The sequence below is a fragment of the Taurulus bubalis genome, assembly GCF_910589615.1.
Source record: "Taurulus bubalis genome assembly, chromosome: 15".
NCBI lineage: Eukaryota > Metazoa > Chordata > Actinopteri > Perciformes > Cottidae > Taurulus > Taurulus bubalis.
In genome coordinates this window covers 17,415,537-17,441,423 of record NC_136603.1, presented here as the reverse complement: position 1 = coordinate 17,441,423, position 25,887 = coordinate 17,415,537, and the positions used below count along the sequence as shown (strand labels likewise).

General features: G+C 39.6%; 1 protein-coding gene across 1 annotated transcript; it reads right to left on the bottom strand.

The window, feature by feature from the left end:
- Positions 1 to 1,717: 1,717 nt before the first annotated feature.
- On the bottom strand, positions 1,718 to 24,614 carry gpr39 (G protein-coupled receptor 39; the record flags this gene model as incomplete). The annotated part of the gene is made up of 2 exons (XM_079230933.1): positions 1,718 to 2,217; positions 23,840 to 24,614. The coding sequence occupies 2 exons, from the start codon at positions 24,612 to 24,614 to the stop codon at positions 1,718 to 1,720; spliced, it is 1,275 nt and encodes a 424-aa protein (XP_079087059.1).
- Between the last annotated feature and the right edge of the window lie 1,273 nt (positions 24,615 to 25,887).

Here is a 25,887-nt window from a genome sequence, read left to right as displayed (position 1 = left end):
TGCTAAGTATCTTGTGGCTTCAGTGTCACCAGCTGTGAGCGAGTGCAATAGCATGAAGCCACAGGACTTCATATTGCTTGCACTCCATGAATGTATTAAGAGAACTGATTACAAAACTGTTCCAAGATGGCCGCCAGGTCCATATTATGCTCGTTGTATTGGACACACTGTACTCCCAAGACAAACGCCCCAAACATCACACATTTACAAAAAAGAAAGTGACAGCGCCCTCTAGCAGCAAATAAGACAGACAGGTGATGTTGTTTTGGAGCAGTGTTTCCCAAACTTTTTTCTGGAGACACACTTTTTAAAAATGGCAAACAATTGTGACCCAACTCACAATAGACCTTAAATTGTGAGAATAATCACATTTTTGCATAAATGAATGTACCTGACCATTTGTATTCCCATTTCCGCATTATCTTGTGTCATCTTGAATAGGTAGACCAGCCGTTTTAAAAACATATATGTTTTGTAAATCCCGACTTCATTTTGTGCATGTGTTATTGAATTTTTTAAATTATTTTTCTTCTAGAAATGACCAAATAAAAGTAAATCTCATTATTTACATTTTCTCTCATCAGCGTACCAACATATATTTCGATGCTGTTCTCAAAAAAACTGAATTTACACGAGACCTTCATTAGATTCAATGTTATAAGGCTACAACTATCCACGCATTCAGGCTCCTTCGTGTGGGTTAAAAGTGTACTCCAGATACAGTATATATTCAGCAAATTTATTTGCCGAACCTAATAAGATCTCCTGTGACTCACCTGTGGGTTCCGAACAAGTCTTTTGACACAGGATAATGCTGTTCTTCTCCCATTTTCTTTTATCCACAACCTCAATCGTTTCCTAACGTTAGCCATGTGTTTATTACTGTAGCAATGATGACAATGTCCACTAAGCTTGGCGAAGTAGTTATTTTAACAGCACAACAAATGCCCTATCCTTTATATAGTACAATTCTAAATAGAAACCATTATCTTCCCATAAATGTAATCACATGTTAGCCACAGCCTTGTCTCACTATAAAACAGAATTATTTGTATAATAGTGATTTGAAACTGTTTCGGGAGGCACACATGGTGTTTTCCTGCTTATTGAGATGTCAGATCACAAAATGCTTCGGTGTGTCGTTCTAGAGATCATATACAAACTACCTATTTTAATGTCTAATTTGGAGAACGTGTCCTACTGTCACTCTTAAGTGTGTAATAAATGAACTCTCCAACAACAACATGCAGGATACAACTGCTAATTAAATGTGTATGTCAACATACCAACCTCATGAACAGGGGATATAAACGTCATTGGGAAAGTACTTTTGTCAACTGACCTGCTATTCCAGCGGTTGCCGCTATGCTAGAATTGTTCAATTCTCTGCAGTCAACAGGAACGTACACGTACTTATGAGTGTACAAGTGTCCTCGTATAGTATGCTCGCACGAGATGCAAACATCCAAAATGACCCGCACTGGTAGTCAAAAACTCTGCTGGGTACCTTTAACGTTAACATTTTCTGACTTGGAGTCTCATCAAGCTTGCTATCATGCCAAATTGTCAGCTGAGCGTGATATGTTAATGAAATGTGTGACTTAAGATGTACTGTGTTTACTGTGTATGAGGAATATCTCTATATTTGTTTCTGAGGGCACAGCACAAGCAGGTTTAATTTTACTGTTCATTCTTTTGCATTAAATTGTACAGCAAACTATACTTCACTTTCTGATGGTACATCTGTCTTTGTTTTGGGAATTGTGTCGGACTCTCCAGTCAGGCTAAGGGAAGTTGTATTTGAAGCCACTCCGGAGTTACTTTGACTGTGAAAGGTTGTAAAGGTGGGAGGAGTTTTCTCATGTGCCAGGGTGGGACGGTTGGCCTTGTTGCGACGCAACGACTTTATCAGCAGCGGCTGCAGGGAGCGAGCAGAAGCCGCGTTGGAGCTCCGCACTGTGCGCTTGTTAATGTGTTCGATGGTGAGGCGGCACCGCAGCACCTGAACAAAAACTTCCCGGAACTGTCTGGAGGAGAGGTTGTAGAGGAACGGGTTGAGGACGGAGCTGAGGTAGAAGAAGGAGTCGGCCACAGGATGGAGAGTGACGTAGATCTGGAAGAAGGAAATGGTCCAGCCGGACTTGGGCACGGCGGCCATCATTAGACGACGAATCTGGTTGGGAAGCCAGCACACCGTCAACGATCCCACGATGAGACCTGAGAAAAAGTGAGAAATACAAAGGATGAAAAGAGAGGTCGGAGCGCTGACAGAAATATGAAAATCCATGCAAAGAAATATAGAAATGCAGGAAGAGTGATATTTTGGGAAATACTCATATTTGCTGAGAACATCAATGCCACTTCTCATGAGAGGGGTATAAATCTTCTCATCCAAGTCTCGGCAAGTAACTGAATAAGTATGTCTTCCAAAATGTCAAACTATTCCTGGAAGAATATTATACAAGAAGAACCAAGATTTTGCTCTAGTTGTCTGCCAAAAAATATACTGAGCAAGCAGATGGGAGTTTTCACCTGCAGCCCATTTAGTGTTTAGTGAGTCAATGTGAAGAAATCTTTTGGAAGTACACCTGCAGTTGGAGGGCTGATCATTACAAAAATTACACAACACTGCTTCTGTCATGTCGTCTGATGTTAGAAACGGCCAATAGCAGACAGCATCACTCTTTCCCTTTATCGGGAAGAAAAGACATGATTGAAATCAGGCCGATCACGCGTGTCAATTTTATTCCTTTCCTATTTCTAACTATACTGCAAGTGCTCCAAAATGTGACCATAAGTTACTTTCGTTACACCTTTGACTACCTAGGCTTTGTTTGCCACTGATTCACAAGAGTGAAACTCAGTGCGTTGACCTCCAGGACACAGGACAACATCTGTGTCTGACTCATGGAAGGACTAACACATCGTCGTTCTCTAATCTGGTGTTTATCCATTTCCCCTGCAGTGTATTTAATGGGAATTTTGCTTCTGGCTTGAGACATCGCTTCATGCTGATTAACACAGATATCGAAGAAGATAGGAAATCTTTGAGACAAAAGGGAATGCTATACTTAAAGGCAGTTTTCTCTCGAACATGATGACCCATACACCCCTACGGTTCTGGCAGCGTGGGAGGAGAATGCGATGGCATTTTAGAAACGTACATGTGGTGACATGAGAGCAGGCACCATCAGTAAAGGTCAAGTCTTCAATTTTAAATCTGCATGGTCTTTTTTATTTGTCAACCCTTTGGTATTTCAGTGATCAATATTGAATCAAACGACTAACCCTGATGTGAAACTGGTTGCTCTTACTGCTGAACCCACTTCACATCAGACGCACAACGATGTAGCTCTGAAGCTGTTAGCTTCTTTTTAGCCTCTCTAGGCTCATTGTTTTGGTTCTACATCTGATATCATTAGGCAACAAAAGTGCTCTGGTTAAGATTCTGTTTTGAATTGAATGTTATTAAAATAGACCAAACTAAACATAACCACAAATAAAAATGCGTTATCATGCTTTAGTTACTACGAGCGGATATTGTAGGAACACATATGAAATTCAGTGAATACTTTGAAGGGTGTGGAGTGGGGTTTTCCACTGATCAAAGGGTTGGGGAGTTGATCCCCATTTTGTCTTGTCCACATGTTGCTCAAAGTGCTCCTGATGGTCAGGCCAGCACCCTGCTTGGTAGATGGCTACGAATGAATGAATGAATGAATGTGTCACCGTTTGGGGTTTTCTGGGTTTCTGTTTTGTTGTGAAGTCCTTGTCTTGTGTGTCCTCTGTGTTCCTGCACTTCCTGCCCCTGTGATTGTCCCTGATTGTGTATTCCCTTTACCTGTGCTGCCCTCATTGTTTTCCACCTGTGCCTCGTTACCTTCCTCTTGTATTTAAACCCTGTCTGTCTTCTGCCCCAGTGTCAGATCGTACTGTGTGTTAGTCGGTGTGGTCCCTGTTTGTTCCCGTGCCCTTTTTTGATCCCTGTTTTTGGTAAATAAATTTCCTTTACATCGTCGTCGGCGTTTGGGTCCTAATTGCAACCACCACGTGACAGAATGAGCAACAAAAGTGCCATCCTTTATCCTTTCACCCTTATAAAGGACACTAAACCTCCACATGAAGATATTGTCAACATCAAACACTTCCCTCCTCCAGTTTTAATACAACTGTGAGGGATGATGCATTTTGGCAGTTAGTTATGGCGTTTCAAACTTACAGAGTAAAAAATGTAAGTAGGCCATAAAAATGTCACTTCGAGTGATGATGCAGCGTGTTACTGATTAGCCAACAAGGTTGTCTTCATTATTGGTGGTCTTACTTCGACCAAGGCAACACATCATGTATGAAATGGCAGTATCTCTCTTTAAGATGGATATATGTTTTTTTCAATTTGGTCTTACCTGTCACGTCGGCTCATTGATCACAGTCTAAGCGCTCATCTGGAAAATTGCCACTGAGTCAGCACAGATCAGTAACGTCGCCGCAAAGAGAATGGTATGCAGCTGAAATGTGAAAGTGTGTGTCTGTGTGTTCACTCTTGTGTATATGTGAAGCACTCATATGTTGTTGATAAAGCTTTACTATTATTATTATAATTCAACTCTTGACATGCTGAATACGCCCGCCTAAAAACCTCAGTCGAAGCCCACAGACTCACCAGTGGTGTCCCCGAGCTCTCTGACACACACACAGAGTTACTCTCTCCTGGCCAAGGGGGGAAATATAACTGTCTGCTAATTAGAAAGCAATTAAACCAGATTATTGAAACAATTAATTGTCTGTCTTTGCTGTAATTGGAGTGTGTAATTGAGCTTCTTAGTTCGATGGAGATGCTCGAGGAGAACAGGGAAAGTATAGAGCCATTGTATCAAGTAAAATGGCGGACCCTGCCACTAACGTTTTCAACGTTAGTGGCAGGGTCTGCCATTCTTGCACAGGATTCTAGTTTCCTTCATACACCTGGAGGATTCACAGGAAAAGATTCATGCATGTAACCCAGTGTCATGTGGTAATCTCATTGGTACTGGCCTCACTGATTACACTCTCTAACAGCTATACCAGAGCTGTATTACATCGCTGACAATGTAAACCCACCATTTCCTACTGCTGCTGCTTAACACTAAAAGCATTCACTGGCTAAACGCGGGTTGGTAATGACTAACTCACAACCCAGCTTCAATTGTTCATAAAAAATGTACACTTGAAATAAGCTTGTTATAAGTACATCCTTTAACAATCCTTGCATTGCTGCACAGTGCACTACAACATAAGTCACACAGTCACAATGTAGAGTAATTAGATTAATTATTGTTAATTACACATCAATGGAAACATCCAGGTAACAGTGTTGTCCTTATTTATACCTATATTTCCAAGAACTCAGGAAAAGAAAATGATGAAATTTAAGTAAAGACACAACATTGAACAATTGACTTCTCTAAGAGCTGATGACACGACCAGCTACAATTCACAATTTAAAACAACGTCTCCAAAACGGATGAATCCCTCAACTAAAGAGTCCCAGTCCAGTCCTGATTATGACGAAATAGTGTAATAGAATGGATATTCAACAGCACGAGCAAAATGATCACCTTGAAACTTTGCTGCTGTTGCTGCATTGACACCGTCACTGTTCCTGAAATACCGCCTGCACTTTCAGCAGCGCTTTGGTGAATGCAAAATGTCTTTCATAACTGAGGGAGAAACTTTTCAAATAGAGGGCACCAGCACGTCGTTGGTGCCCTTCAGTTCCATGATTGGAAACGGCTCCGTAGATTTAAATCGAATAATCAAGAGAAGAGAAATATTTCCTCCAGTATTTATAGATACCGCCTGACTGACGACTGAATCGTGTCGTTAGCCAAGACCGTCTTGATTGCATAGTGATTTAAAACATATCACAAATCTTTAACATTGTGAAAAGTGTTAATGAAAGAGAAGAGTATGCGATGAAATCATGACAATTTGCATGATGAGGAGGAAGTTAAGGAAGGAGCTTCCTCCCTTGTTTGTTGTATGATAATGCGACTGATTTCACCCTCAGATGTTAGTTTCTGCATAAGTAGCCCACAACATATACAGCCATATGATTTGAGGAAATAGAGGTTACTTATATACCTCTCTCAATGCAAAGCAAAGCAGTTTATGTGTATGTAGAATCCATCACCAAATGGAATATTTTACCCTAATTATCATTGTGAACTATCATTTAGATCTCAAAACTAGAAAGTTAAATAGTATAACTTAATGCATCAATAAATAATTTAATTAAAATGGCTTCATAGTTTTACTTTAATCTACGATTAAGTTGGTCAAAAAAAGATATAATTATCAATTTTTCCCACCACATTTCCAATTACCCCTATGAATACATGGTAATGAGATGGGTGTGTCAATGTATATGCGTAGCACACAGGACACCAGCCTTTTCAGCTCGATACTATAGAGAAATATTTCATGATAAAACTACATCAGCCAGTGCTTCAAATATGAATTATCTAAATGAATTTAATCTTTTTAAACTGTTGTAACTAGCTCAAACTTCTTAGCCAGCAAGCCAGTGCGGACAAAGTTAGGTAGCTAACGCAATCTGAAAGTTCACAGACAGAAATGTGATGGGGATAATGGGAATGTGCAGTAGCTGAGATGATTGATTAAATGTGAACCCAAGTAGTGGAAGGATAAAATGAGTCAGTGAGGGGTAAAAAATAAGCGTCAAATTAAAATGTAGTTATTGGTGGTAAAGGAAAAACTTTTTGCTTTGTTGTTTTTACCAAAGTATTACATATTAAAGTGTCAAGCTTTATATTTTTATATTTAACAACAGTAATTATTTAACAACAATATTATCAATTGATGCATTCAGTTTTATTTTTGACCTGTCTAATAACCTTTAAACAACGTCTTGTCACTTTCAGGGCTGATACATACAATATATACTACATAATGAACAAATGTGTTTAATCACCTAATATTAGAGTGACTAAATATACTTTAGTTTGAAAGTCATACATTAATACAAACCACCTCTGTACCAGTGAGGGAAAGAAAAATAAAAGAGAGACTTTTTGTCGTGCAGGCCACTAAGATGAGTAAATAATGTAGCAGCCGTCTTATTATGCTGGTTAGAGTTTTTTTCCTCAGACATTGGATGAAGTTGTGCTGAAAGACTGTCCTGTGGATAATAAGCAACCTGTGATGAAGGCAAACATCATCAAAGCCTGTGACAACAAGTACAAATATCCCTTCAATCCACACACACTATGAGCAGAGAGTAGACAGAGGCACCGTGGATGATTCACACCCACAGAGAGTATAAAGGAGCTTTTTGTAGATTGGATTTTTGGCATATCAACTGCATTATAATGAGTTTTTGAGTTGCCAGATGGGTGGGTTTAACTCGCAGGCCAACTCAGACAGTGCCATGTAGGCCAATCACAGAAAAACATCCTTCATTTTAAATAGTCAAACAATTTCTGTTAATTCTTTTACATTTTCTGGCATAAATTGTGCTGTCTTTTTTGGCAAACACCAAAAAAAGTTCAAATGAAACCATGAAGACTGATTGCAAAAGGTAAATGAAGGTTTTTTCTTGCTATTAACAGCTGCTTATGATACATTAGATCTTACATTACATCCACAAAAGGACGGGAAAATCTAAAGACATTTATGAGCCAGTCAGGCTCATAAATGAAGAGACTACTAGTGATGATGGCCTGAGTGTGAACAAATTAATTTCAAGCATAACAGAAGATCTTCAGTCATTGAAGCGCTTGAGTAATAATGTATAACATTGAGTAAGTCACAGAGGAATATTGTTCATAATAATCTAATTATTTTCAAGGAGACTTTCTCGTGGAGGGTGATCTGGTTCGTTATCTCCGAGAGGGTGCTATTGAATATGCACAGATGTTCTTGAACAGAGCCAAACTCTGTTGCAGATCGTTTTCTTCACATATTTACTGTCAACATTTGCTGAACGTCGCAATAATGTTATTGTGTAGATTTTGTCTCATTTTGCGTTAGTTTTGGGGTAAAACTATGTTTGAATAACATTGCAAAGGTAAAACTGTTGTCAACGCATTACTACAGCTTCCTCTTCAGTTGAAGTTCCATCTTTAAAGAGTTTTGATCAAATCAGTCATGCAAAGTGTGGAGGAATGTCAATTTAAATTAGTTTTGTTTTCATTTCACTTTCAGATCATGCAGACTAGAGAACTCATATCATTATTGGGGTGAAGTAGAATGGGATAATGTGGCCGGTAATGTTGTTTGGGCAGCTACATGCTTGTAAAACATCTGGTAAAGGTGGATTCATAATCCCATAATTAATCTTTTTATGTATGGAGACATATTTACTGGCAGCAGAGCTGGTCTACAACATCTGTTGTGTATATGCTCTCATTATGGTGCCGACTCATGGGATTTAAAGCTGAACAAAGAATATATTTAGATGAAGTGAGCAGTGAGGTCAAATAGCTTGGTGTTGGTTGACAAGAGTGCTTATCAACAATGTTGTAAATTAATATGGGAATAGTATCACTCTTGTACTTTGCACTTTGACTTTATTTGAAGGTCCAAATCTCTTGCTGTTTACGGCTCACCTATAGGGTGCTCAATCTGCAAAAAACCTACAGTCACTTACAACCCTACCATGACGATATTGTGTGTGCCAAGATTTTATAGTGCTGCCGGTCATAAGGTCTTCATCATAAATGATCCCACATGTCAGGCCGTGATAAGTAATCTCATGTATAGATGGATGGGAGCAGTAACAGATGGACTGGATAATCCTGTGAAGAAGGTGCACATCAGAGCTGTGCCGATGTGTTCGGGCTGAAAACGAAGCACTCAGACTAGAAAAGGCTACAAAAGGTGCTTGTACATCTGGGAAAATATCTACTCAAAAAAATCGAGGAGAGCCAGAACTCCATTACTAAAGTTTACTTAACTATTTTTTTTTTTACTGTAACAAACACAAAATGAAATGTTGAAACAACATATTTAAAAAATGAAATAATGCTTGTGGAAGTATCGTAGTAAATCAAGGTAAGTATGCTAAAAGGCAAGTGTAAAATTATCATAAGATATAAGCTTAGGCTAGAAAACTAGCTTCAGCATTTTTAGCTTAGCTGCAATCATATTCATACCAATAAAATAAACAATTTGCCATAAACTCTGTGTTTGCCACATCAATTCATAACTAATTAACAAGTCCACTTACAGACACTATGTCTCACAAGTCCTTTCCAAACATAACCAAGTAGGTTTGTTAAATCAAGCGTTTCTTTACAAATCAGAGGTCTCTATGCTCGATACATTTACTATTTGGGCGAATAAGCACAGACGGTCCAGCGGTTAAATTCGGTCAAATCATTTTGCTTTCTGTCTGAAAACACCATCATCAAATACAGACACCTTCATGTATCTACAGCTATATCTGTAAAGTTCCCACACAGTTCAGTGGATGCACAAAGAAATTGGGTTACGTCTTTGACAATATAATGAAAATGAAACTCTATTTCATGCTCATTTCTACCCTGGTTATATGAGATTGATTACACTTAGCACCATTGCTAAAGACACCAATAACATTAGGCCACTTATGAGTCTGAATAATATAGAAAGGAGGCCGAGACAAATCCAAGACCTCAGAAAAGTGTTCTCAAAACCAAGGCCGGCAGGAAGTACTTCAGCTCTGAATGGCACTTGTACTTTCCATGAGTTCAATCAAAAGAGTGCAGCGCCATTTGTACTCATAACAACTCACACAAGTCTGCATCTGTCTCAGCAATGCTGGAGAGAATTGCAGACTGAAGCAGTGGTTGGTTTTATCCTGATTAAATGAAGGTGTCGTGGTACTTGAGCAGGGCAGGGTAACAAAGAGCACGCTGAACACAATGTCTCGGTTTGACATTGTGTGCCTTTCATCAAGCCACATCTTTGCAACAAGAACTGACTTTATGGAAGAGTCTGCTGCGTTGTGGTCATCCTTTTAGCACAGACTCGTTTTTCTGGGATTTTTTTTTCACAGCACATGAACAGTAGGTATATCTGTTATGGGGTATTACACCTATAGGGAAGGATGAAGGAAAACAATACTGGTCAGAAGTAACACAAACTGTGCACACACTTTAAAAAAGTGCTCGTTAAGATGCGCTCTTGGGAATGATGAAACTTCTTCTGGACTTCGGAATAAAAGGACTGCCTGTGAGAAATAATATTTTTGTTATATTTCTGACACAACTTATCACTGAATTATAATTTCCCAGTTTTGCTCTAAACCAGATGCATATTAAAGTGTCTTATGGACCATTACATAAGTAATTTTAGCTTTCTTGTATGCAGATAAAATGCAGCTGAAATTAATAAGACACTTCCATTTACAGTTCGCCACACACAGGCGAGATCATGAATCATGCAAATGTGGGTTGGAGCTCCTTCGGTATAAGAAGGCGGTGATGCGCCTGAAGCTGATTGGTAACTAAGCCAAAGTCGCCAAAATAAGAATAACTTCTGCACTTTAGTTACAACAATAACAGTTTAACATCACAATAACCAATAACCAGCACAACATACAAATTAATCGCCTTTCTGAACAATGAGCAAGACAAACGTTTTTCACAAGCTATGACTCACTTTTCCCTCAAGGAACAATGCTCTCTCACCCATTCATCTCATTTAGGGGTTGAACTGACCAGGGATCAGAAAAGGTAAGTGCATGGACTTCCACCTTATTATTTATTTCTATCATATGACTCCCGCCGAGCTCAGTGAAAAGAAAAGACAAAGGGAGAAAGAAGAGATGAAAGAAAGTTTGCGTTTTTGGTGCTATCAATGGTAAAAAAAAAAAAAAAAAGTATAATCCAAGCAAGCAGCTGAGAGCTGTAAATTCATCCAGTTACATCCTCTTCACAGCTACAGTGTTATGACTGATTGGTTCGAAAATTATTTCGGAAAGAATGTTGTAAATACTGTTCAGTCTCTAATAAGAGCAATGTGATGCAGTTGACAATAGTAACCAACCTCATGACCAATCAGGAGAAAAGTGTCATTCTACATGTATTTGTTGCAGTAATAATGTAATGTAATGAGGCACATTAGCAGTAATAATTGACGTGTTGTGTTCGTTGTTGTCAGAGTATCACACAACAGGAAACTAACAGCAGCCTCTCTACTGCAAACACAGTAATCATGACAAAAGTTCACTGTGACTTGGAATGATTGAGAAGTCATCAAGTCGGCCTCTGCATGAGTTTACAAAAAATATACCTTCAGGAAATAATGACTGCCTGCTGAGACTGGCAGCTACATTACATAAGCTAACGGCTGCTGCCTGTATTGTTATATTTAGCAGACAGATAGGAAAGTGATGTTGATCTTCTTATCTAACTCTGCACCAGAAAGAGAATCATTTTTTTTATTGTTCACATGGAAGCAGCAGGACACGCCGTAAACAGCCCATGTTCGCCGTTAGCTAACACTATTTATTAGCATGTAGTTGGATACGTGTTTGGTTCGACCTGACAAGTTCAATATTTAATACTCCATTACTCTCCTCCTATCTCTGTCTTGGTTACCAATTCATGATGAAAATAGCAGCTCCCGAGCTGCTAAATGTGGGACCGTATCGATGTTCTGATGTGTCCAAGTTCAACACACATTAACACAGTAACATTTTCAAAAGATTTTATGTTATCGAGGACTCATTCTCCCGGGGCCCTACATTCAACTCATTGGTTTGTTCCTCTTCACATTTCTCCACATCCAGAGGTGTCAAGTAACGAAGTACAAATACTTCGTTACTTTACTTAAGTAGAAATTTGGGGTATCTATACTTTACTGGAGTATTTATTTTTCAGACGACTTTTTACTTCTACTCCTTACATTTTCACGCAAATATCTGTACTTTCTACTCCCTACATTTTAAAAATAGCCTCGTTACTATTTCATTTTGGTTTGTTTTCATTCAGGCTTTTCAAAAACACACACACAAAAAAAACCTCTTCGCCCCGTTGCCCACAGATACGTGCGCGCGCACACACAGGTGAGCGCTGAGCGCACACACCAGCGGACAGAGAGCGTCGAAAAATATGTCGCGTGGAAAGCAGACCGCTACATCTGCGTTTTAAACGCTCCCGGGGTGAAGATGCAACAGCAGCTCTCCTGTGAGGAGTAGCGGAGTTCTCCTCGCACCGGAGCAGCTCTCTGAACCCGGAGCAGCTCTCCTGCTCCAGGTGAAACGAGCCAAAGTGCTCGTGTCTTCTACCAACAATGAGCTGCTGGCTTCACATATTACAAAAGTACAAAGTACACGGGCATAAAACTAAGTCATTAATAAATACATGGACAAATGCCTGTACTTTCGGGTAAATGGTTACAGTACCCGTTAACAGGTTACGCTTGCGCGACTCTACGCGATTTTTTTTGGCGTTTTGCCAGAAGTCTCCGTGAGCTCGTCTTTTCCTGCTGTTGCAGTTTCGCAAAATAAAAAAACAGATCCAAGCTCAATATTGAGCATGAATTGAGAGAGGCCGTATCAAATCTACAACCCCGTTTATAACATGTGTGTCGAGGAAAGCAGGTCACTGCAGCCACTAATACTGATACAACCTGATGGCTCACATATCTGGACTCATTCTGTTTTGTTTGGCAAAAAAAATTAAAAGCTTATTGTTTTCCACAATGAGCTATTTAGTAGTAACTAAATATGAGTAATTTTTTGCACAGATAGAACTTACACAAAACATTGTCTGATGGGGCAATCTGATTTACTTGAAAGTGATTGCAATGTTCTTTATTCTGTTATTTATAAAAGCACAGATGAGTCACACAATTATGTTATTTACAGAAAAAGTTTGAGAACCACAGCTTTAAGTGTTTGTGTCGGAGTCGCCGCCACCGCCTATTTTGCACTATTACAAGACTTATAGGCAACTAGTTATCATGTCTTCCGCTTCATGAAACGCATGTTAATGCTCAGTAGTACACATATGGTACTTTAATGTATTTGCATTGTAATAAAATGTGATAATTTTAAATGGGCATATATGCAGCTGAAACGGGTAGCCTAGTGCATCCCACATTTTTCAACATAACATTTTAAAACATTATAGTCATTATGGCCTTTATAAAAATGATTGTTTTGGGGAAGGTGGGGTAGTGCACTATAGGCCGGCTTACGGCATACGCGGCTTAAGAGTTTGTCCTTAATGGGGAAAAAAATCCCCTTACATTACTTTTACTTTTATACTTTTAAGTAGTTTTGAAACCAGTACTTTTACACTTTTACTTAAGTAAAAAGCTTGAGTTGATACTTCAACTTTTACAGAAGTATTTTTAAACCCTAGTATCTATACTTCTACTTGAGTAATGAATGTGAATACTTTTGACACCTCTGTCCACATCAGCCCATGTCATACCGAGCGAATAGAGCTGGGGAACATCTTTTTCAGGTCCCCATTAAGTGCTATCTAGAGCTGAGGAACCGGCCAGTTCTCATTCCCAGGTTGTCAAAAATATACTTTTTCTTTACCCAAACCAAGATTTTGTTCCTATTTCTAACCAAGTAGTTTTGTTGCCTGAACCTAAGTGACGCCAAGTAGTCATAACCAAGCGTCCGTAGTGTTAGATAATGAGAACGGTTTGGGGGAACATAGGACCGTAGGAACATATAATGACCCTGCTAAGTGCTCCACTGTTCACCAACTAGTTGCAAACTTTACTGTTGAGCTGGTGATAATACTCTGTGGCTTTGTCACTTTGAACAACCCCTTGTAAAGTCTTGTTATCATTGTGTTATTTTATCTTATCTCATTTTATCTTAGAGTGAAATAAGCCATTGAAGAATTTTCGGTTCTGTATTACAGTTCAATCCAAATTAATCATTAATTCAGTACTAAACTGTGTGTATAATTGGGGGCTAGCATGCAGCTACAATGATGTGTTACTGTGATTCATCCTTCATCCTACAGGGCACATCATCTGCTCTCATCTCCTGCTTTAGGGTGAATGTGATAAAACAGGCCAGTTTGGTTGTGCTTTTTGGTGGTTGTTGTTTTTCTTGAGGCAAAGCTCTTTGAAGCGCTGCATACCTGAAGACATTAAAAAGCTCCTCCAACCCCACCTGCTCACCCACCTTTTTTCTCAGCAACATCCAACATGACAAAGATCCCTATTCCCCCTAATTAGAGAAGAAAGCAGGTTTGTTGTGATAGATTCCTGAAAAAAGGAGGCTCAGCAGTGTTCAGATCTGGTCTGGAACTGAAGACTTAAAACTTTTATCAGTTGCTCATTTCTCACTCATAGTTACGTGTCTTGAAAGCATACTCTACCAGTGAGGCAATGACCAGCTGCTGCTTGGCCCAGGGGAGAAAGAGTAAATGTTTGTTTTTCTAAAAGACACTGGAGTCTCAATATTAAAGTTCACTCATTATAATGTGGCATACATTACATTACATTTCATTTAGCTGACTCTTTTATCCAAAGCGGCTTACAATAAGTGCATTCAAACGTGAGTGCAAACTCAGAACAACAAGAATCAAGAAAGTACAATTTCTTCAAGAAAGCCAAACTACAAAGTGCTATAAGTAAGTGCCATTTAAGTGCTACTAAAGTGCTACTTTCTTTAGGTTATGTTACTTTATTTGTACCCCTAGGTAGACTTGGTTTGCAGTACAAAGCAAGGCATCCATTCTCAACACACATTACAACAATACAGACAACAAGACAAACATGATGATAATCGTACACAAAGCTACAGATCAGTGTGCTGTTATAATTATAATGTGTTCACCTGAGTGATGGCTGCTGGAACAAAGCTGTTTTTAAAACGCTAGCAGGTAGACCTTCCATTATCATTTATTTTTCTACGGGAAATAATTCTGAATTTTCAACAAATAAGAAATCCTCTATCTGCTGCCTTTGAGCTAAAACGATGCTATGAATGTGTCATGAAATGCTTCAATATAATATGAAATATTAATCATTGTTCTTACAACAAAGGATATATGAGCCAGATGAGTTATATGCTGCCAGTGAGTGCAGGCAGGCCAGGCCAGTAAGTCCATCTAATCTCTCCTCAAGGTTTTGGTGCTGCATGCTGTGTTGAGGCTGGGAACATTACTCAGTCTGTGCTCAAATGTGTGTGAAGGTTTACCTCATCATCTGCAACTCCATCAGTAAAACGTCAGAAGATATGCAGGACAATGAGGATAGTGTGAATATCAGGTTTAATCTGAATAATCAATGACGTCAACATCAAATATAATTTTCTAATTATTTACAAATATTATTATCTAAATATTACAGCTCACTATTTAAATATTAACAATACATTAATTCGCCTAACTTTCCTCCAACTCGTCTGAGCATTTTAATATCTTTTAAGCGGATTATTTTGGTTTCACAACCTGTAAATCTCCCCTTGGTTCAGCATCACCATCCTCAGCAACCTCATTGCATGCCAGGACATGGAGCCCTGCAACAAATCTCCGGTAAACTCACTCCTGCACCCAACAAGGGTCAAAGACTAGCTGGAGTACAACCCTCTAGGAGTTGATGGAGACCAAATAAATGGAAAATGTAATATTGGACATAGTATTGGTGATTGTGTCGTCAACTGTATATGGTGATAATATGTCAATTTTACTTGCTCAAGTTGCCAAAAGTAGGCAAAAAAAAGGATAGAGCCTGTGAGTGAGTTTCAAAGAAAAGTGTTTTGAAAGATTTGAAACTGATCACCTAACATCACGCCACAGCACATATCAGTGTGTGTGGTAAAACAGTCTCACCTATGATCTCTCCTCAGAGCGCTGACACACCATGAGCACTGTCGCCCTCTCAGCCGTCTTCTCTCCCAGGTGAGAGCAGGCTGTCACTCGCAGGAAGGCTTGCCTTTAGCTATGTTAGCTGCCAAGGGGCCACAGGGCTCTGGAGCTTATTACTAAACTATGTCGCTGTCAGTCATTGCAGAGTGAATGCTGACAGACGAGGGAAGGAATGGAGAGCTGCATTCACCGACCTGTCCAAAGAGGCTCAACAAATCCTCCCTGAGGTTTATTTTATAGTTGATAGTAAAAGGGTTGGGAAAGAAGCCACCCAAGCAGCATAAAGAGGCCGGTTGGGAGTAAGGATCTGTAGTCAAACACAATAAATAAGCCTCATCGATCCGAAGGAGGTTTGCGGGTGGCCATGGGGCTGTCGCTGCACTTCATGAGCTATGGCCCGGTTCTGGCAGGCCAGTGGAAAGTGGCTGATGGGAGCAGGTAAGACAATACGAGGCCAAGAATGTTATGAACCCTCTTTAAGGGATAGCACACCGAGATATTCTATTGCGCTATGGGATGGCATCAAGTTATTATGTTTGATTTCAGGAGTTAGTTGACATTTGTCATGTCATTTCCATTTTTCTAGCTGTTGCATTTCACCAACTTTTCCTGTGCTTCTTAAATTAATTCAGACATTTCTAAAAGAACTTGTGACATTGGTATCAGTGCCTTTTTCACTGATGTGTTCCCTGGATGAGCGGTAAACGGTAGTGTTTGCACATGACTAGCATTACAAGGGGACATTCCACTTTAGTCTATCTGCCACGATGCATTCTCATCATGTCAAAGTCTGAGTTTCACTGAAAACTACTGATGAAATCATCTCTGTATACAAATACAACTTCATAGGTTTCTGAATATTTTGAAACCTCCTCAATTTGCTTTCATTACCACTGCAGTCTCCAATATTCTCACCCAATCTGGAAAGAAAGAAAGAAGAGTCCGAGCTAACCAGCCATGTCCAGTACTGTCAAACTCTCTGTTTCTAAGCTGGAAAGACAGGGAGTCTGGTGGAGCTTTGACAGTCACTAGAAGTACGTCTATGGCCCTTCAATAGAGTTACTGCGTGGGTACCTGAAGTGGTGTGAGAGCAGCACTCTTTTGGTCTGTATGTTGTGTTTACTGCCACAGCACAGGGATAATTGTCCCTTGTGCACAATGTAGCAGCCAGTAGCTGTATGTGAGAGGCACAAACTGGAACTCGACTTAGCCAGTGCTTTTTATACAAGGGTTATGTGTACAGCGTAAAATAATACATACATTTGCAGTACTTTTAGGGTGCTGATTCTCAGGACATAACCCACAATATTTACTGATGATATATATCAAAAATATATTTATATATAAAAAAGTTTCTAAATTGTAGTATTACATGCAGTGTTTTTGTTGTGTATATTCACATTTGGCCTTTTCTTTCATTTGTGTATTGTTTGATACGCAGCAGTGATAACAAGGGGGAAGACGGGATTACTACTACCCACATCTTGACTAAAAGTGTTGAAGATTAACAACAGCACATCCTGCTCTTTTATTTCTCTCAAGTCTTTTCACATCTATTCGGCCTCACCAAGAGCTTCAATCACAAATAGCTCGCAAAAGTCAAAGGTCAAAGGCTGAAGGCAGCAAAACAGAATTAATATTCAATTCACAAAAGCTGGCTCCCAATGACTGAAAAAAAACTAGCTAAAGCAATTAACCTTCTGTCCCTGATGTGATGTGTGGGCAACTTAACAAGGATGTTCTCTGCTTTTAATTAGTCTCAAAAGTCGCCGAGCCCAACCAGGATTAAAAGTTATTTCAAGGTAAAGTGTAGCAGTGACAGGAACGTGGCCACTCGAGAGACAAATGACATCAGTGCTTACAACAGGAGCGACTTTTTTTAGTTTTTGAGTGTGCATCAGAGTGGAACCCAATGCAATGTGCAGCAGATCTTTTCTATCTGCAAACTGCAATAACAATTAATATTCAAATTTAGATTATTTATGCTGCAGAGAAAAGCCAGCAGCCAATAAGGTAGGGAGTGAATGCTGTTGATGCCAGCAGACTGTTTCGTAACCCCCCCCAGTAATATTTAGTCAAATGCAATATTCCATAATGACAACAATGGAGGCCAGTTGCCAGTGTATTGTTGCTTGAGTTGTTGTTTATGAGGGCTGAGTGGTTATGAATTTTTAAGTAGTTATTATAGAATTGATAATGTGCCTGTGAGGTGTACAGTGTACAGTATGGCCTGTCTAACAAGTATCTAGTTCTTTTAATAATTGTTGGTGTTAATATTACTTTGTCACATAGTCATCCCATTAGTTGTAAGACTTATTTTGCAATTAACTTTTATTTATTTAAATTTAGGTACAAATATCACAACATTATGACTTGTATATCACCCGTAAGAAACACACAATCCCCTCTCAATCTGGCCATATTTATACACACATCAATATTCCAGGCCAATTTTTATAAGTAGAGCAATAAAACTTGAGTACAGGAGTGTGGAAGTGGAGCGTTCCTATACTGAGATTGAAGTACAAGCATACTGTTTCACTCGCAATACTGGAAAAGCCTGTAGCTTTTTTTAAACTTGATCCAACTCTTGATTCAAAAAACATATTAAACTGCTGGGTCACGAACTAAAGATGTAACCTTGTAAATGTTTAGACATATAAGAAGTCGAGGCATCCAGTACCATTTTAAATGATTCTTCCACATTTTCCCGACTGTGTAAAGTTAGTCTCCGGCAAGTAAAACGGCCTCACGACCTTTTAAATCATGGCATAAAACAGCTCTTAGAATTTATCTCATGATAAAACAACGTCTATATTACCAGTCTGGTGTATTCACCAAATATATTACGTTCAATTTTGAAAATGTAATTGTGCACTCAAATGTTTGCATAATCTTCATGATCAATCATAATGCTGCTCCTCCTCCCCTGAGGATCTTTGTTAAACACGCTCAGAAATAACAACACGAGCCCCCGGGTCAAACACACTTCTCGTCACGTTTCTTCCGTCAGCTCATGTCCGCGCGACCATCCATATGGCAAGTATAAGGTTTTAGGTCCCGCTTCCTTCATTTCTTTATGCATTATGGAATCAGCCTTCTGTATACTGTATTCCTCATTAATGATTCTTTGCTGGAAACTAAAACAAACCCAGACTCCACACCCCCTCACCCCTGTTGATAACTGGGTCCTTCCAATAAACTGAGCTAAAACAGCAATAAAGCAAAATTTCAAACAAACAACACAGCCAGAGGCTTTAATACATATTAATATATTATATATATGGTAGCAAGTTACTCCTTCCAAACACCATGGAGTAGATCCAGTCAATTTCACTGTGCTCTGTGAATCTTTGTTTTCTTTTTCTGAAGCTGCAATAATAATATTACTGCAGTATATATATCTATATATAGATATATCTATATATAGATATATCTATATATATAGATACATCTATATATAGATATATATAGATATATATATATATATATATATATATATATATATATATATATAATATATTTATATATAGATATATCTATATATAGATATATCTATATATAGACTGGTATATATTTATATTTTCAGATAGTTAATCTAAGATCCAACTGATGAGAAAAGACGATGAAGATTGGGAGCGAATGGGGGTCTTCAGACAGAATCATATATTCATGTGTTTTTTCATTCCTCGCAGCTGCATTCAAACTCTTGCTGAGTCCTTAATTTCCCAGAAAAGTTACAATTTATAGCTTGATTTTGTTCAGCAGTGTTGTTTTTTAATATGCAACCTGTGTTTCCTGCTCAACAGTGGTGACAACACACTGATTGGTAAGGCAAATGTAACTGACTCCCCCTGAGGTTTGCTTTCAACCTAATTTCAGCCTTGTTAACAGAACACATGATATCTGTTTCACAGCACACTATTTAGAGGACCACCATTTTAAATTTGAAAATACGTGGACTTTTACCAGGCAGGGAGGGTTTCACAAAGAGACGCTCTTGATTTGCACTGTGGAAGTATAGGATCTTACAATTTTGGAGTTTGAACCATAATGTGCACTAGGACTACTCGACCTGTGCTATATCTCTTTTGACCATTTCCTTTGACACCAGCGTCTTGTCAAGTCCTCCAGCTTTATGGAGGTGCAACGTTAAATCACTGGAGTACTTGTAATCATGCTGGTGGCTTTCACAACTTTCAAATCAGCATCCAAAAGGTAACCCATTTACATTCCCAATCTGGAGCTTTCCAAGCCAGAGGATCACTTGGAGGTCTGCACTCTTTAAAGGTGCATGCATGGCCGGCCTGGCTAGGCAAACAAAGCACAGGGAAGCTTGGATAACAACACAAACAAAGGGAGCTCTAAATGTTAAATTCAGCTCCTTTAAATGTCCGCTAGTTCTAATAATTTTTTCCAAATAAATACCTATAATGGAAGCTGACTTTTAGTCTGTGAATCATCACAGTTATGAGAGAGAACAAACAAGCTATTCCCCAAACAGAAATCTGACAGGGCTGTAATGAAGCTTTGGATTGATGAAGATGTGTTTGCAGGTAGTTTGATTGAATGGATAGATAACAGAAGGTAATGTGTTTTGAATTACGTGTTTTACAGAACGAGCTGGAAGTAAAGCTGAGGAAAACACAATAATGTGGGACATTTTTCAAAATGGGGTTTGTTCCTTTTCTCAGACAAATCAGGGGAAACGTCTGGACTGTCTATTGAATGGCTGACAGCAATGTCCTGAGTTCATTAAGAGGCCTTCAGCCCGAGCTGCGTGCTCAGTGCCCCTGCCTTGACATTTCACACTGTAAACTGATTACATGTTGTAGAAATAGTATCAGTACAGTATTAGTTTAAAGCACTTCCCAGAAGAGACAGCTTCATTTTAATAAAGGATGATTCATTCATTTTCATTTTTCATAGAGGATGATTCATGTGGTCTTATATTAGCATTGCAGACTTCTTGAAGAGATGAAGACGTATACCCAGTTGTACCAATGGAAATGCTGTGCAACATAATGAATGTGGTCTTCATAAATAAAAACATGCACTAGAAGTTAGTGGTTCCGAAAAACACACCGAAGATAACAAGTGAACAGGGACAATCAAGCTGCAAGCATATTCCTTACAATAAATACCATTGTCATCATCTTTCTTTTCCCTCCTCCTGCTAAACATCACCTCATTGTCACCATCACCGTCTTCAACCTCCTCCTCAACATCATCATTATCATAACTGCTCATTTCTATCAAGACCATCACGGTCACAGCATCATAATGTTCATAATCATGCCGGACAGAAACAATTATGTTGTACCGGGCAAATAAGCTGCAGAGGGATGGTGACTAATGGATAAAAACCCCATTTTATGCACTGGTTGTAATTCAGCTGACCCCACCTTCCTCATCCTTCTGAGGTCACCAGAGCACAGAAAGTCAATTTGATTCACACACTCTCCAATACTTGATACATAATTAGACTGGTGAGGATGTGCCATTGGTTGGTAATTGAATCAGCACAACTGGAGTGCCACAGCCCCGGGTGTACAGAAAAAAATTTTTTTGCGCAATCATGTGGATTGTGGTATCTTATAAAAAGATAAATGGCAAAGCAGTTAGCAGAAAGTCAGAAAATAATTTTTGTAAATCTTTGCTGCAAAGCAGATTCAGTGTCTCAGTGACTACCGAAACATGGCTGTCTGAGGACTTAAGCTTATAGTCACAGTGCTAACTGCTCAACAGTGTAAAGGATTCAACTATAGAGTTAGTGCTGGTGAAAAACATCTTCTACAGTTTTTAAAGGAAGATCTGTAATCAGTTTATTTATGCTATTTAAGGATAAATGGTGTCATTGTCTTATCATTATCTTGTCAAATTTTTTATTCCACTGATTTACGCTGCCATGAAAACCTTGTGTTTATAGAAAGAAACTCTAAATATGTCACAAAAAACAAGTAACAGTTACTAACAACTATATGATTCATTGACCTTGCAAATTCATCAGCAACTAGTTGGGTTAGAAAATCTAAACCCTGATAATGTGAGATTGTAAAAGTACACAATGAATTCCAATGCTGTGATCCAGAACCATGTAGCAGCTGTGAGTATTTGGAGAAAGCTCAATGTCAGACTAACATGACATCGTGTTTGTGTGTGTGTGTGTGTGTGTGTGTGTGTGTGTGTGTGTGTCAATGAACACACAGGATGTGTGGTGATGGATCCCGCTGGAATGCAGTGATATGTTACCACAGATAAACCAATGCGTGTTTCCAAAGTATAAACATTGTTTGGTCAGTCATATGTTCTGTCTGGGAAGCCGGAACCTTTGCACCAAAACAAGTGCATTTATATATATATATATATTTGGGTCACTTGGTGGCAACAGACCCAAGTGTCTGTGTTGGCTAACAACTGCCTATTTAGACATCCAGCAGACAAGGATCAGCATTAGCAATCATTTGGAGTCGTGTTTCTGGCCACTTAACAAATCTAAATCAAATATTTACTCACCCTTCACCTCAGTTCTCGTCTGGTCTCCGGTATCCACAGAGAAAACTCCCTGGCTCTTTAGCTGCTAAGTGCTCCATTTAGTTCACCAACTAGTTCTTGACTTTGTCTGTTGACTAGGGTTTGGTACTGAGCAGGTAACATACATCAGAGATGTTTCACTGACAACAGCTGCCTGCTGCTGCTGACAACAAAGTCGATGAGAGCAGTGGAAATGAACCAAAAGAGGAAAGGTGCAGTGGAGAAAATTGTTTATCTAAAAGTATAAATTCCATTCCACATTGTTGGTGAAAGGGGAATTATTTCCCTTTCACCAACAACTTAATCCTTTGAGACTGTTTTGACTATGTATTTGTACATTATACAGGGAATAACAGTGAGTTCATCATTAACAGCTTCCTTCACCAGTGTCAGGAATTGAGGAATACCAGTGTGTCCTGCTTCTTGTCAGTGTACTGTGTATTCATGTGGTCGTTCTCTGTGCACGCTCTGCTCTGTGACTAAGGCACTGTGGGAGTTTGTCTGTTGTCTATGCTGCTGTCCTATCTTTGTTACACGTCAGCCTGTCTGCAGTGTGGAATACCAGCATCCGTTAACATCTCTTGGTCCAGCCCTTATCATGTCCAATGCTAGCGGATGTCCATTGGACCAAGATGGTGCTGATGTGATCAGGATGTCCACACCAGTGCTCACATTCTGTTTATCGTGAAAATGTCAGTTATCAAAATGTTATGTGGGTTGGCCAACTAATGGCAGTTTTGGCACTCAATGCAAACCTGACTGCCTGAAAGGAGTCCTTGTGTAAGAGGTCTTTTGTGCGGTTTCTCTCTCTTTTTTTTCAGGGTAGAATTGTATTTGTTCTACTTGGTACTAATCTTTGTGGGAGTGTTTTTTTTCTCTTGAGTTTTCTAAACCTGGAGCCCTTTTACAACTACCTTCACAACTAAAATAATTACTGGAAATATGACACCAAGCTGTGAGATATTTAGTAATTTCAGTCCTGTATCACCACATTATGACTAGACAACAAGCAGCAGTTGCTGCACAAGATGGATCTTCACTTCTTTCATCCTTTAACAAAAGCAGTGTGTGTGTGTGTGTGTGTGTGTGTGTGTGTGTGTGTGTGTGTGTGTGTGTGTGTGTGTGTGTGTGTGTGTGTGTGTGTGTGTGTGTCTAAAATCAATCACTTAAATGGTCATAACATTGAAAACAGCCTTTCTCACTTCCACCTCTGGCACAAAGACAATGTGGTGATGCTGGTGATGAAGAGGCTGTCTGACACTTCCAAACAACCCGAGCAAAGGTGGTAATATATATATATATATATATATATTTATCACAAATATACACACACCAACATATAGTGCTCCAACGGACAAATGTGGACAGCATACGCAGAATGATAACAGATACACAGAGAGCTCTAAATCATTTGTTTGATCAGACACAAATGGCAGAACAAGGTGTATATTTAAGACATTAAACTAACAACCTACCAAGGAAAATGATGGTCTGCTTCCTGGCTGTCTTGACCCTTGAGTTTTCGTGCTTGGGCACTCCGTTGATGGTGCCATCCTCGACCCCTAAAGGTTTCCGAAGCACGAGGATCATGGCTCGGCACATGATGGCAACACAGATCAACACGATCATGTAGACAATGAAAGCCACAAAGATGCTGACCCTGTACATCCCCCAGCGCTCCCTCAGATTGGTACAGAAAGTCAGATTCTGGACGGGTCTATCTGCCCGGAGGGGAATGTGTCCCTGCGTTCCTGTGGTAACTAGTAACGGCAGGGCCACAAGCACAGACACCAGCCAGGCAAAGGTGATGAGGGCCGAGGTACGTTTTCCACCCAAGGCTTTGAAGCGAAACGGGTGACAGATAGCCACGTAGCGCTCAAAGCTAAGCGTGGCCACGTTGAGGATGGTGGCATAGCTGCAAGCCTCAAACAGGAAGTTGTAGATCTTACAGGAAGCGTTCCCTCCTGCCGACGAGAAGGGAAACCAAATGGCGCTGTAGAGCTCCACTGGCATGCCGATGAGGAGCACCAACAAGTCCGAGCACGCCATGCTAACCATGTGGTCAGTAACGTTCTTCTGCAGGTAGCCATTGCGCTTCAGCACTTGTGTCACTCTGATGGTGACCGAGTTACCCACGATGCCCGTCACCAGGATGAGGCTGTAAAAGATTGTCAGGAGGATCTTGACGGAGTAGTTGGGTTCAAGCTCCCTCCAGTCGTTCTCCTCTGCTATCTCTATTTCCTCATCCATAGTTACGGAGCGGTGAGCTCTGATTTTTCAGGTATTGATTTTGTCCGTTAGCTTATCAGGTCTGCTGGGCGAAGTCTCTCTGGTTGGAGCCGAGAACCAGAAGTGAGCCGTTTTCCAAGATAACGATTTACACTGAAGACTTCTCTGTGTGTGTAATTAATCCCGGATTCTTCAAGGAGAGTATCCCAGTTGAAGGTAAACTCCAAATTACAGCAGGTGTATCATTTCATATCCTTTTACAGCTGAAAATATGAGGAGTATTCTGTACTTTGATAGATATTTAAATATTTAGTGTCTTATCAGCCAAAGTCCAGTGTGTGGCCCCAAGCCATGGTCCATCTCCTCGCTCTTGATGATCATCTGGGATCCCAGAGAGTCGTCTCAGGTTCTAGTCCAGAGTCGTTGGTTTCACCTCAGTCAGAGCATAGCGTAGCCAACACTCCTCTCACACACATTTCCTCCTCCCACCAATAAGGGCAGGGCAGTTAAACATTAAACACTAGGACAGGCGTGCTGAGGCCTGCTTTCATTTCTTATCATCAGTACGAATGTGCCTCCCACACTTTGCTTTACTCCAAGTTATAGTTGAGATTAGAAATATGGTAAAATGTACATGAGTCATGATGCAACTTGAAAACATGCCTGACTTTGACCGAAAAATGTAAATTGGTTGAAGTTAACAATCTAGTAGTTTTGTTTGGAGATCATGTTAAATATAGAGCTGGGGCACCTGAGAAGTTACACTCACCTTATGTATATGAATATGTGAAAGAGCAAAACCTTTTGTAAGATAGCGAAGTCAAAAGTTGGCAAGAATTAACCTAACTGCAGGGAAGTTGATAAGTTAAACAGGAACTGGACTGAAATAAGCCAGACGTCGCTCCACAGAGTTCAGAGTGTTCTTTTTTCTTTCAAAAAAATAAAATAAATAAGAAATGCAAAGTGAACTCAAACAGAAACAGAATTATGGTTGGGCGTTAACATTTGGGTAGCTGATAAAATAATTGTGTTTCAAATTCATTACTGTATTTGTTTTCTGTATGAAAAATTGTTTTCATCTTTTGAAATAAGAGCGTTTTCGTCGACCTCTCCTCACACACACAGCTTCTTCTTAAACAGACAACACTGAACCGATGTCTGCAGGTTGAACCAGTTTAGATAAACGCTGTACCCTCTCACTCTGATTGTCCGATGTCATCAATCAAACCATCGTGTTTGCGCATGGCATCACATTGTCAGCCAGATGTTCACTGCCAAAAGTGACAAGAAAGTT